This window comes from Filicampus tigris, chromosome 1 (genome assembly GCF_054856515.1).
Source record: "Filicampus tigris isolate MCC_2025a chromosome 1, RoL_Ftig_1.0, whole genome shotgun sequence".
NCBI classification, from domain to species: domain Eukaryota; kingdom Metazoa; phylum Chordata; class Actinopteri; order Syngnathiformes; family Syngnathidae; genus Filicampus; species Filicampus tigris.
Genome location: NC_141217.1, coordinates 29,976,273 through 29,988,463, shown reverse-complemented (window position 1 = coordinate 29,988,463; position 12,191 = coordinate 29,976,273). Strand labels below are relative to the sequence as shown.

The 12,191-nt window shown below is 41.7% G+C and overlaps 1 protein-coding gene across 1 annotated transcript in view; it reads right to left on the bottom strand.

Moving 5' to 3' along the window:
• grm7 (glutamate metabotropic receptor 7) overlaps positions 1-11,663 on the bottom strand; it is a 147,595-nt gene extending 135,932 nt beyond the window's left edge. The window contains exon 1 of the mRNA XM_086031042.1: positions 10,289-11,663. Coding sequence (XP_085887168.1) covers positions 10,289-10,780 — 492 coding nt within the window. The 5' untranslated portion in view covers positions 10,781-11,663. The remainder of the gene's footprint in view (positions 1-10,288) is intronic.
• Positions 11,664-12,191: the final 528 nt, after the last annotated feature.

Here is a 12,191-nt window from a genome sequence, read left to right as displayed (position 1 = left end):
ACTTACTCAATGTGAAACATGGTCCTGTTTGGGTAAACATGCGTCACTAATTCGCTTTTCTCAAAACAAAGACAAGTAGCTACCTGCTGCTGCTGCTACCTACTGGTATGGAAGAGTACTACAATTTAGTAACTACATGATTATGCTGCCAGGAGCTAGACCGCACAGGCACACAAGTTAGATCATTTCCCACGGCACACCCGACAATATCACACTGGTGTCCCGCGGCACAGAGTTTGAAGAACACTGGTCTAGGTAACTGATGTGTGTGAGTGCCTATGTGTGTGCACGTGCACACCCGTTTATATGACTTTTGGATATAAAATCATTGAAAGAGCCTTTATCCGATTTGGTTGACTCACAGACTTCCCCGCAGAATTCCCATACACATTTCAATGTGTGCTCCAACCGGTCGATGCACAGCAGTCAATGCCTCCCCACGACCCCCCCACCCCACATACAGCCCACTGTCCCCCGGGTCTTTGTAGCACCCATAGACCTGTCTGAAGCGCCCCTGAACCTCTGATCCTAGAATTGCTGCCGGTGTGTGCACAAGTCTGTGCATTTGCAACAGCATCCGTGTGATATTTCAAGCCATTAGATATTTTGTTATATGGAGATGTGTTTTAAATAATTAATCCGCTGTACTGGAGCCCTGCTGCGGTTCTCATTCCACTGCAGCAGTGCACTCCCTCAGCCAACAGGCATAAGAGATATGCTCACACAAACAAACGCTAACGCTCTTTGAAATCGCTGGTGCAAACTCATTTCATTTACTCGCAATGATAGCGGCCAGTTAAGGTGCCAGCATTTTAACTGAAAATTGACATGTTTGAGTTGACAGAAGCAAGGTAGGTTACCCATAAATCAAAGCAATGTAGTTGAAAATACAGTCTGCAGCCTTTCTGTGCAAGAGGCCCTTGTAAGCACGTGCAATTATATGAAGTAGTGCTGCGTCTGACAAAATCGTTTCAGATATGAATTTTGCAAATGGTCTGACTGAAAGTGAAGTTGACCAAGAGATGAGGCCGGCAGCGGCTGCAGCGCTTCCGTTGTCATTTCCCAACAAACGCAACATGCTGGGCACAACTAATCATCACTCACCTTTGATTGAAGGGGGGATGGATTAAACGTGACTGAACCCAACTATTCCCCAGTACGAAATGTCTAAAATATTGCCTCAGACAATCAACAAGTCACACTGCAGCCAAATAATATGGGCAGATTTTAGTGCACTCATAAAAAAGCAACATAAAAACAACCAATTCTCCCTCCTGCAAGGCAGTGACTCTACATTTTACCTTTTTACCACATTTCCGAATTAAAGCAGGAAGAAATTAACTTCTACCATTAATCTTAGAAAGACCATTACTGGATGTCAGTGCCATTAGCTATGTTATGCTAATGTTGTTCTTTCAGAGAATAGCCTTTCATTTATCTGACTGGTAAATATCACGTTCTCTTCCAGCAACCCTCAAAGCATTTCCCGTAGATGAATGGAGCACAGTGGTGCTTTGAGATACGATGCACCCGACTTGGCAATTCTTCAAGATACGAGCTGTCGTTCGGCTGATTCTTTGCTTTGACTTGCGAGCAAAAATTAAAGATACAAACTCTGTACGGTGGCAGTGGGCGCAACTTAACTCGCTCAATAATAGATTAGTTGGCACTTAATTGATTCATTGTTGCACCTCTACTATCACACTAAACAATTACACTTTGTGCATCCAAAACAACTTTGCTCTCTGTTAGTTTAATGCCAGTGATGGGTACTGTACCCTATTTGGGCACCCTCCCGTCATCATCCCTCCATCTTTATTCGTAAAAATAATCGTCCTCCAACCCCGTCCGTCCTCGTCCTTTTAAAGCGCTTCTGTACTTACATTCCATCAGGGCCCCCCCCCCCTCGACCCCCCAAAAACAAAACAAAACCGTGCACTAATAAACATTATATAAAGCTCATTAGCTGGCTAATTTCCTATTCACATCCACTTACAGGCTGGGAGTACCGTTAGTGGATTGAATTGTTTACAACTGTTTAACTAAGATAGCATATAGCTGCCAAAACAGTGACCAGTGCCTGCCAGAGGCCATCACGAGTATATTTAAGATTGCTTTATAATGCAATACTATTGTGTTTTTATTGCAAAGCTTTTGCGTTATAATGCAATACGTATAACTTATAACTTTTGCATTATAACGCAATAAGTTCTCAGTTTTTGTCGCGTTATTTCGCAATAAAATTATCATTATAAAATAACGCAATGTTATTTTAGGAGGAAACGAAAGACTTCCACCTACGGGTCATGCGCTGACAGAGATTTTTACGCTCTAGAGATAAGAGACAAGAACATACTTTGCATGCAAAGGGATAAGGTATGTATCAAATGTTAAGCGTTAACAAAACAAAATTGCTATCCACCTTTTTCCTAAGCCCAATACATACCAGTACTTTATCCCAGATTACACACACAAGACAGGCTGGACGTGTTTCTGTCGGTCAGTGAAATGGCATCCTGTGGCGTAATCCATTGCTCGGTGGTATCGCAGAAGAGAAGAGCGGCCTTGCTTTTTAACACAACACGTCAGTCGGAACTTAATCCGGTTAGGCACGATTACAGGCACAGACGAAAACCTACTTCCGTCCTTGCTTAGTCCGTCCTTTTTAAAAGAACTTGTCCTCCGTCCACCCGTCCACAAAATGGGCATCCGTCCGGGAAAGAAGGACGGACTGTTCCGTGCCTGGATGCCCATCTCTGCTAAATGCTAAGAGACACTGAAAAATGCCATCTATGTGGTGGTTTTATAAGGGGGGGTGCACATAACTGGTACGCAGGTACACATGCACAACAGAAATCACTGATGCGTAACGTGCATGCGTACTGGTACACACTAGTGGTGCAACAGATCATCTTTGATCCGGGATTGGTACGGATCAAGCATCACGGTTCAGGCTGGGCACAATCCGCAGAATGCTTGGTGAAAAAAACATTTCACATTCACATTAAGGGAGTGTGATTAGTTTGCATTCACTTAGCAGCAGAGAAAGTTGAAAACCCTCGTGGATCGCATTAAGTTGCATGTATGGCATCGGGAGCGTTTTGCAAACATATTCAACGAACACATTGCCTCTGCATAGCGTCGCTGTCATGTGAAAAACACTTTTTTTCCCATTTTTTTATTTTTACATGAATGGTGTTTCTGCGTCACAGACATCGCATTGTGAAAATTAAAATAGTTTCCAAACTTGGATATAAGTGTTTATCACAGGACAGCGACGATAGGCTAACTTCAAAATAAAGCTTGCCAAATAATACATTCACTCATTGATGCTTAATGCAATAGCCTTAGAGACTTTTACTTTGAAGCTGGCCCGCATGGTGGCGTCACGGCTAACTTGACTTCCGTTTTCGACGTTTCGCTTGCCAACAACATCAATACATCGCCATCCCGAAATCTTATTCAGTCACACAAGTCTCCGGCGTTAGTGGCTAGCAGCTATTTTCATTAGCCACAAGTGCCCGGCTGGTAGTTCAACAGCTGTTCCTTGGCTTACTTTATTTTGTAACTTATTTTTCAGATTACTTGTGATGCACTGTCCATGTTTAAAGGAAGGTGTCTTAGATTGCGCTTCAAGGTCTTTTTCATTATTAAAAAATAAAAAATAAAAATAAAAATACAACTTTGTCTTATTTTATTTATAAAAACACTTTTGCTCATTAAATAATTTTAAGAAAACATTCAACTTAAAATGTCTGGCAGGATACCTAGTTATTTTATACACTGTACCACTTATAAAATAAGAATTTGTTCTGCTTTACGTTGCGTTCTTAAATTCTCAACGGCCATATTAGACCTTAGGAATTGATTTTTTTTTTGGGGCAATAGCATTTTATAAATTAAATGAAGACAAAGTTCTATCTTTTTTTTTTTGGATGATCCGAATAACAATCCAATCCATGCCTCAAAATCCTTGACCGATCTGACCCGTAACCTATGTGATCCGTTGAACCACAAGTGAGTACCAAAGACAATCTCCTGGTACTCATGTGAGGCACCCATGAAAAAAAAATGATGTGCTCGCATGGTTATAACGCTTGAAGCAAAGGATATTTGAACACGGGTTACCCAGCAACATAATACTCGTATCTCCGGCCCAAAAATGACTAATATTACAGAAGTTGTGAAAGTCTTTGTTTGTGTCTTCATTAATGTATTACACTTCCCCCCAGTAGAAATGTTGTGCACAATAGAAGGAGTCGCAAAGAATCAATTATGATCCACAAACTGTTTCATTCTTTATATTCTATTTAATTGTGTTATTATTACTATGTTTTTTTAAAGTACAATATAGCAGAGTTAAAAAAACAAATTACTTTTTTTTTTTTTTTTTTTTTTTAGGGACAGGGGGCTATTCATATCAACGCGGGACTGTTTGGAGTTACAATTGTGGTCAAAAAACAAATTAAACTTGCATTTCAAGGCACAACTGTATTTGTTAATACTTGTGGTAGAATCTGATGTGAGAGAACACTGCACAACTTTTACTGCCAACGTGTGTGCCAGTGTATAATAATGATGGCCAGAGAGGTGAAAATAATAATAGTAAAAACAACCTTTTATGTGTATAATAAAGAACAAAGAAGCATATGTTTGCGCGAACACCTCTTTATGGTTGTTTTGGACTACATAGCTCTTAGGACTAGACTACTAGTCGAAATTAGTATTTTATATAGACAGTTCTTGTGTACTGTATATATTTGTCATATGTGAAATTCCCACCTAGGACTAACTATGTGAGTTATTATAATGGTTATTATTGCTATACTTCTGCGTATCCAAACGTTTCAGGAATTTATGATGATTAATGTATTTGATTAAATTTATAGAATGAATGCAACTTAATTTTAAAGGAATACCATCGATATAACATTCACTTGAAAAACATTTTCACTTGAAAGTTATGAATTCCTTCTATGCACATTTCTTCTCAAATCACCTGTTTGTAAAAATAATTTCAAAACGTGTTGCAAGGCTGATGAAAAAGTTCACGTCAAAGAATTTCGCAAACATATGAGTGGGTTCCGACATCCAAATAATTCATCACTGTGCATGTAGCTGCTTTTGATCATCTTTATGTATGAATGTGATAAATATCTGCCATGTTAACAAGTCTTATTTCTGCTTTTCTCCTCTCTCACCGCAGGAAGAAAAAAAACAATCCTGTTTGCATGAACATATACCGGTAACTGAAATCAACTCGGCAGGGTTTGACCGACCATAATGAGGAGAAGCAGAACAGAAAATGGATGGATGGATGGATGGATGGATGGGTTTGTTCTTTATTACTAAGATGTTGTCTCCCCTTGCAGTCTCCCCAGGGGAAAGTGCACCTTAAGCTTGCTGTTTCTCATTCTATCAGTCACATATTATATTACAGTCACAAATAATATACATATTATGTATTCATGTCTTGTAACTTGCTGTAACTTCTTTGTTTTTGTTTTAAAAACATGTTTTTTTTTCCTGTTTTTTTACAAGAAATAGGAAAGTTGTTGTTTTAGAATGTGGTTTTACTTAAAATGCGATTGGGCACTGGAATTCTCCACCAATTTCTCAAGCCACCCAAGAATCGTATCATTTGGTTTATAAAGAGGTACCTTGAGAAACAGGGTTGTCATTCCGTGACCAAGGTGGTACCTCAAATCACTTGTATCTCAAGTCACCTTTCCCCATTGAAATGAATGAAAATTGCATTAATCTGTTCCAGCCCTCCCAAAAAACAATGAAACAAATACGACATAGAATTTATTTTAAATTAAACCGTTTATGTTACACTTTCTCCTTCACTGAACACTTTTTCACTCACTGAACACTTTCTCCCTCACTGAACACATTCACACACATTGCTCATTCTTGTGTGCGCACCTTGGTCTGCCAAATGAGGGCAGTATAAGGCAGACATCCAGTAAAAAGTGAAAATACATGTTTGATTGACGTCCATTGAAATGCATTAAGGAAAGAAACAGTTAGTATATATTTCCCACAAAAAAACAGTGGCTAATGGGGGGGGGGGGGGCTGAAAAAAAAGGAGGAATATCAAATTATATTTTTTTAATTGAAAAAATTTTAAATAAACCCACAAATATGTCAATCCATCCACGGGTGCCGAACTGTGTGTATGTGGGGCTCAAATGTACAGATGTACAGTAGTGGAGGCTCAGCTCTTCTCTCACCTTCACAGTTTGGCTACGCTTTGTGGATGATAAAGAATATATGCCTGTGAGTATTGTTATATTGTCTTTTACATGTGTTGCTTCACTGTTTGTGTTCAGATATCCGGTGCAACAACACCGCCACATAGATGCTAACTGCTAGCCTTTTGCATCGTGTGCTAGCATTAAGATAGCGGAGGCTACGTGGTTGTTTTAAATGCACAACGTGTAATTGTCGTTGTTTTATGCTTTATGCAGTAAACCAGCTGAGCGTGGCAACAAACATCCTTTTGATGGATTGGTTACAATCTAATAACTGCTGCTTGTTATGAAGTTAGCTGTGTTGAGTCACTTGCCACCATGCAGCGCTCAAATCTCAAGTTCTCGTAAGTCAATGCAGAAAAAATCGTCCAATTGGTGAAAAAAATAGGGATTTACTTTACAGTTGCCCCTTTTGTCTCACTGTTGTTTTCATGGTCATTGGTTTGTTTGCAGATTATATAATCACCGATTTCCATGAAAATATAAAAGGGTAGAGCACTGCCAAAGATAACATTTTTATTGTTTGCAAATTTTCGGTCTTCTTTTTCTCAGCGCACAATTATAAATCTTAATGACAACATTTGGGCATCTGCAAAAAGTGATTATCTAGCAGGGAATATATTTTGGAAGTGATCCAAACTACAGCATTGTCCGGCCTTGATGGAGGTCAGTGCACTGCTGAGTGTCATTATTTTATAATAAGCATCTACTGTATGCCTCTTCTCTCTTGCCACTCCAAGAATTCCTTTGTGCTCAGCCTGTCAGGGGCCATTCATCAGCACTCCTTGCAACAGGAGCTGTTCTTTCAGCACCAACCTGGACAAGCAATACTCCAACAGTGTAAAGCAGGGGTGTCCAAACTTTTGCCACCGAGGCTCCAAAACTGTGTTGAAGGTAACGCAATGGATGTGAAGCTGACTCATAATGTCGGAGGAGAGGTATGTAGGCATGTGTGTGTGTGTGTGTGTGTGTGCGCGCGCGTAGTTTAACACCCTGAGACTGACTGCCCACGCCTTGTCATGTTGACGGCAAACTGTTGATGTCAAAGACGCTGACATCACCACCATCGTCACCAGTCGTGTACACGGAAATGCCCCGCTTCTGTGGATTATCTGAAAGGAATGTGCCAGTCTGGCAGAAAGACAGTGTGAAGGGGCTATTGAATAATTACTATGACATTTTATTACGCTTTTGACCCATTCATAAAAATGCTAAAACCTCCAGTCCAACAATTAATAAAGTAATTGACAACTCATCGATTATCAATTAATTGACAACTATTGGCCATTGCTTCACTTAAAATTGTCCAAAACCTCTTGAACAGCCTGTTAACAGTTAATAGTCTTTGACTTCAGTTGTCCAACATATAAATATATATTTTTTATCATTATCAATAATAGAAGTAGTGGTAATTGAACAACTCATGGGCAAAAAAAACCCAACAACTTTCAAAGCGCCTATAGATTCTTGAATATCCTGGATATTTCCTGGCCCTCCAAACAGGCTTACCCTCTGCGACTCATTTCACCATTCATCCATCCAGTATCCACACCGCTCATTCATTCATCCATTGACCTAAAATGTGCTGGGCAGGTCTGTCATGACAGGATGCACGAAAAAGACTGAAGAAGCCAAACACAAAATTGAAAAAAAAGTTGGACCTTTTCTGTGGAACCAATTATTACCCTCAATGTTTTGATCTGATGCAATGTTTTGATCCGAGCTGCGCTTGATTTTCAGTTTAGAAGATACTGCGTGCCGATACATTTTTCTTTCAGAGAGCTGCGGATTGCCATTAGCCAACGAGTCTGACGTTGGACTTGTATATATTGAGTGGGAGTATTATGGCCAAAATGATAATCGTGATTATTATTGCAGTCACGCTTATTAATCACATTTGTTCATAATGTTAGGGAAAACATCCATTTTTATTATTGTACTACTTTTCAACAAACCATATGTAATCAGTTTTTCCACTGAAAAACGAAACCTGAAATAAGAATAAATGATAATAAATAAGTCAAATTTACCATGATGCTTGTCATCTCCAATTTTTGCTGTACTTTCTTCTCTTGACATGACTCACTCTCATCAGTTCACCAAGTGACTTTAGGTGCCCACATCAGGGTGCGCTTGCTTCTAATTTAGGCACCTTTACTATTTGTTTGCTGCCTGGTGGTTAGCAGACCACTAGTTGAGAAAGTGCTTGATTAAACATACAGCAGAGCTTGCACTTTAAATGTAAATATCACAGACAATCAGGTTAATTTATTCGTGGCAGCCAAAATCTTGATCAGGATTGAAATTTGATTCATTGTGCAGCCCTGGAAGCCACAAATTTTTCCAATCGAAACCACCAGAAATGAGGAAACAAATCAAACTGAACATCAAGACGGATGAATCCTTTTAAAGCACGTTTCTTCCATACTTTGATGTTTTCAACCAGTGACTCCCAAAAACTGTGCTGCGCCACATTGGTGAGTCATGAGAGAAATTATCCATCCATCCATTTTCTATACTGCCTATCCTCATTAGGGTCGTAAATGACTTTCCATCATCATCATCATCATCATCATCATCTTAAATGTGATATGCAGAGACACAACAACAGGGCAGGCAAGCCAGGCATTGGGCTCCGAGATAAAGGGGCCCGAGAGACAGCCGACATTGGCCCATATCAATGGCACCGCTTTAGACACACATTGGGAATCCCCTGCACAGGGCCCCTTGCTGGCTGCTAGCTAGTAGGGGACCCTGATAGATGGCCACGATCAATGACACAACTGGATACCTCCGTAATATGACAAGTTGGTATTCGGAATATCACAAATGAAAACCCTGAATAGCGAGCTTGGTTGTAATTTTATCCTTCTGCAAATTTTGCACATTTGGGGTATGTTTATTGTTGTTGTTCATTTTTACAGTGTGTGTTATGTTTACTCTGTGGGTTTGTGGTTGTTATTCATTTTATATGTCAATTACAGTGGTGCCTTAAGATACGAGTTTAATTCATTCCATGACATGACCGCGCTCGTAACAAACCATTTGGATCACAAATTATCTAAAACTAAACTAAAAAAAGAGGTCTTCAATCCTGTTCATTGAGGGACGCTGCCCTGCCTGTTTTCCGTCGTTCCCTGCTGCAACATACTTGATTCAAATGATAAGATAATCAGCAATGTCTGCAGAAGCTGGATAATGATCCTGAGCATTTGAATCAGGTGTTGCAGCAGGGAGAGATGGAAAATGAGCATGCACGCCTCGGCCACCCGGGGGCAGCATATTACAGACATACGGAGCTACATCAGAATATCTTAGTATATACCTGTGAGTATTATATTATTAGTCTACAAGTGTTGCACCACCATTTGTGTACAAATATATATATATTACTTAAAGGTTATAACAATGCCACACCAATGTTATTCGTTAGCCCATCTTATTATGTGTTAGTATTAAGCTAACAAACTTCAGTGTTAATATATGCATTGTAGTGTTTGAAATATAGGTGGTGTAATTATATTTATTTTATGAATTTAATGGTAAACCTCAAGTGGGAGTGGCAAGAGACAGCTTGAAGCCTCAGTTTTTTTAAGAATTGGTCACTATCTGCCAAAGTGCTACTTATTCTGAATTGAGTTTGCTGTCACCATACAGCGCTCGTATCTCAAATTTTTGCTTGCAAGTCAAAACAAAAATAATAAATCGGCCAAACTGTGGGTCCTCGTATCTCACGTCACGACTGTATTTCATAAAACATCTTTGCTTAGTCGTTGTCCTGTGTTTTGGGTATTCTTTTTTTTTTTTTTTTTTTTTTTTTTTTTTTTTTTTTTTTTTTGCAGGGAGGTGGGGGGTGGGGGGCAGTCCGACTTGCTTTGGGCCCCAGGGGGTGTAGCAACGCCCCTGAGTAGACTATACTTTTGTGGCATTTCTGTTTGGTTTGGTAGATTTTTTCATAAGTATAATGTGTACCTCGTCTCAATAAAGGTTGCGAAACATCATTTCCATGCAATAGTGTACTTTCCACTTGCCTGGAAGAGGCGTAGGATGTTGGCAACCATGATCGATACCGAGCTCGCCGAGGCTCCGATGACTCCCACCACTTTTTCAGGCTTGACGAAGACCGGCGGCTCCCCGTTGGTGCACCTCACATCCGAGGTGTCCTTGGTGATGAGGGCCTGCACGAAAGTTAGAGACTGCTCCAGCGCGTAGGTATCCCTCGAACAAGTGTCCAGCACCCGAGCGCCCAGGGTGATGTTGGGCAAGAGTTGCTCATCCTGGTTGATTTGGTCTAGCGCGTACATCATGGCTTCGAGCCGCTGGATGCCGTTCTCCTTCTTCAGGTCCCCGCACGGCGCGCCGTCCACCCCCCTGGCGTGCACCGGGAAAAGTCCGCCGAGGGTCAAGTGGCCCTCGGTCCGGATCGAATGCGGCGCGTACGTCTCCTGAGCCAGCGCCACGTCCAGTGCAGTCCGCATGAGGCAAAACAAGCCCAGCTCGGCGAATAGAACGGGACGAGCCATGTTTTCACTTTAAAGATCGAGAGAGAAAAGGTGCAATCGAGAAGTTTTGTCAACGCGAAGCCATCGTGACACGCTCGTCACCGCGGAGGAGATTCAACAAGCTGGGCAAGACTACAAGCAAGACGCGGTCCGTGACGGAGGCTCGCTGCGCCCATCGCCTTCTCACCGCTGCCAGCTTGTTGAATAGCGAAGCCTCTCGCGGAAATTCTATTCTAATAACGCGACTGCGGCCGCATCCGACTGGGTTCAAATCCCAAATAGGCTATCACGAAAAAGAAATCAGCGCACGCAGTGAACAGCAGATGCGGTCAGTACTCGAAGCTTCGCTCCGGCAGAAGTCGGTGACATTCTTGTTGAGGAGCAACTCGTGCACGGAGGTGCAACATCTCCTTCCCACTGGCTTCAGACAGCCGAGGGAGGGGGGAGAAGGGGGGGGGGGGGGAAGCAAGAAAGAAAAGATGAGTGCGCGCTCGCTTCGTCCACCGAGCGGCGGGAAAAGAAAAATGCAGCTAATTAAAGCTTTCCACTGTCGCTGCAACCGGTCGTGAATGAGTCACAGGCAGGCTTGCACAGCGTGCAGCCCCTTTTCTTCTTCTTCTTTTTTTCCCACGGAGGACGTCACTTGGCTTAGCTGTGAGCAAGTCAAAAGGCGAGTGTAGCCTGTCACTTCATGGTTTTTAGGAAGTAAGCAAACAAGACGACGAGCTGAATAATTGCTCCTCGGAGAGCCCGCTCATCTCGGCATGCAATGTCTCCGCACTTCCCCGCCCTCTTTTATTGCCACGAGAGCACGGAAAGTCGATTTGATGGTGACACGCAGCTCAGATCGTGACGACGACTGCCGAGCAGCGAAGGCAACGAGAGCTTGCGCTCCATCTCCACAAGTTTTTTTTTTCCTGTTCATTATGGTGTACCTTTAAAAGAAAGGGGGGGGTGAGGTTGGAGTGGGTCCAGCCTGGTCTCCAAGGCAACGCATTTTTCACAAGACATCCCTGATTCATCCTCCACAGTCCACACACACAAACACACGCAAGAAAGGAATTAACCACACCTTTAGGAGCAAGAAGCCCCTCGCAAAACACCATCCTCACCACCAAAAACCGCACAGATGGTGCTTTTACAAACCTGACCGATTTCCCGGCAATTTCATGCGCAAGCATTAGTCAGGGAGTTTCTTGGCAGGGACGTTGCATTCTAAAAAGTAACTGTGTTATTCAAAGAAGACATCAAATCCAATATATTTATTGCTAAATTCTAATTAGGCAGTGTTTCACAACCTTTATTGCATGCACATATGTCAAAGTCAATGCCCGCGGGCCACATCCGGCCCGCGAGAAGGTTTTCTACATCCGCTGGGATGATATTGCTTTATTATTAGATCCGGCCCGCAGACCGCAGAAAGCATAATAGC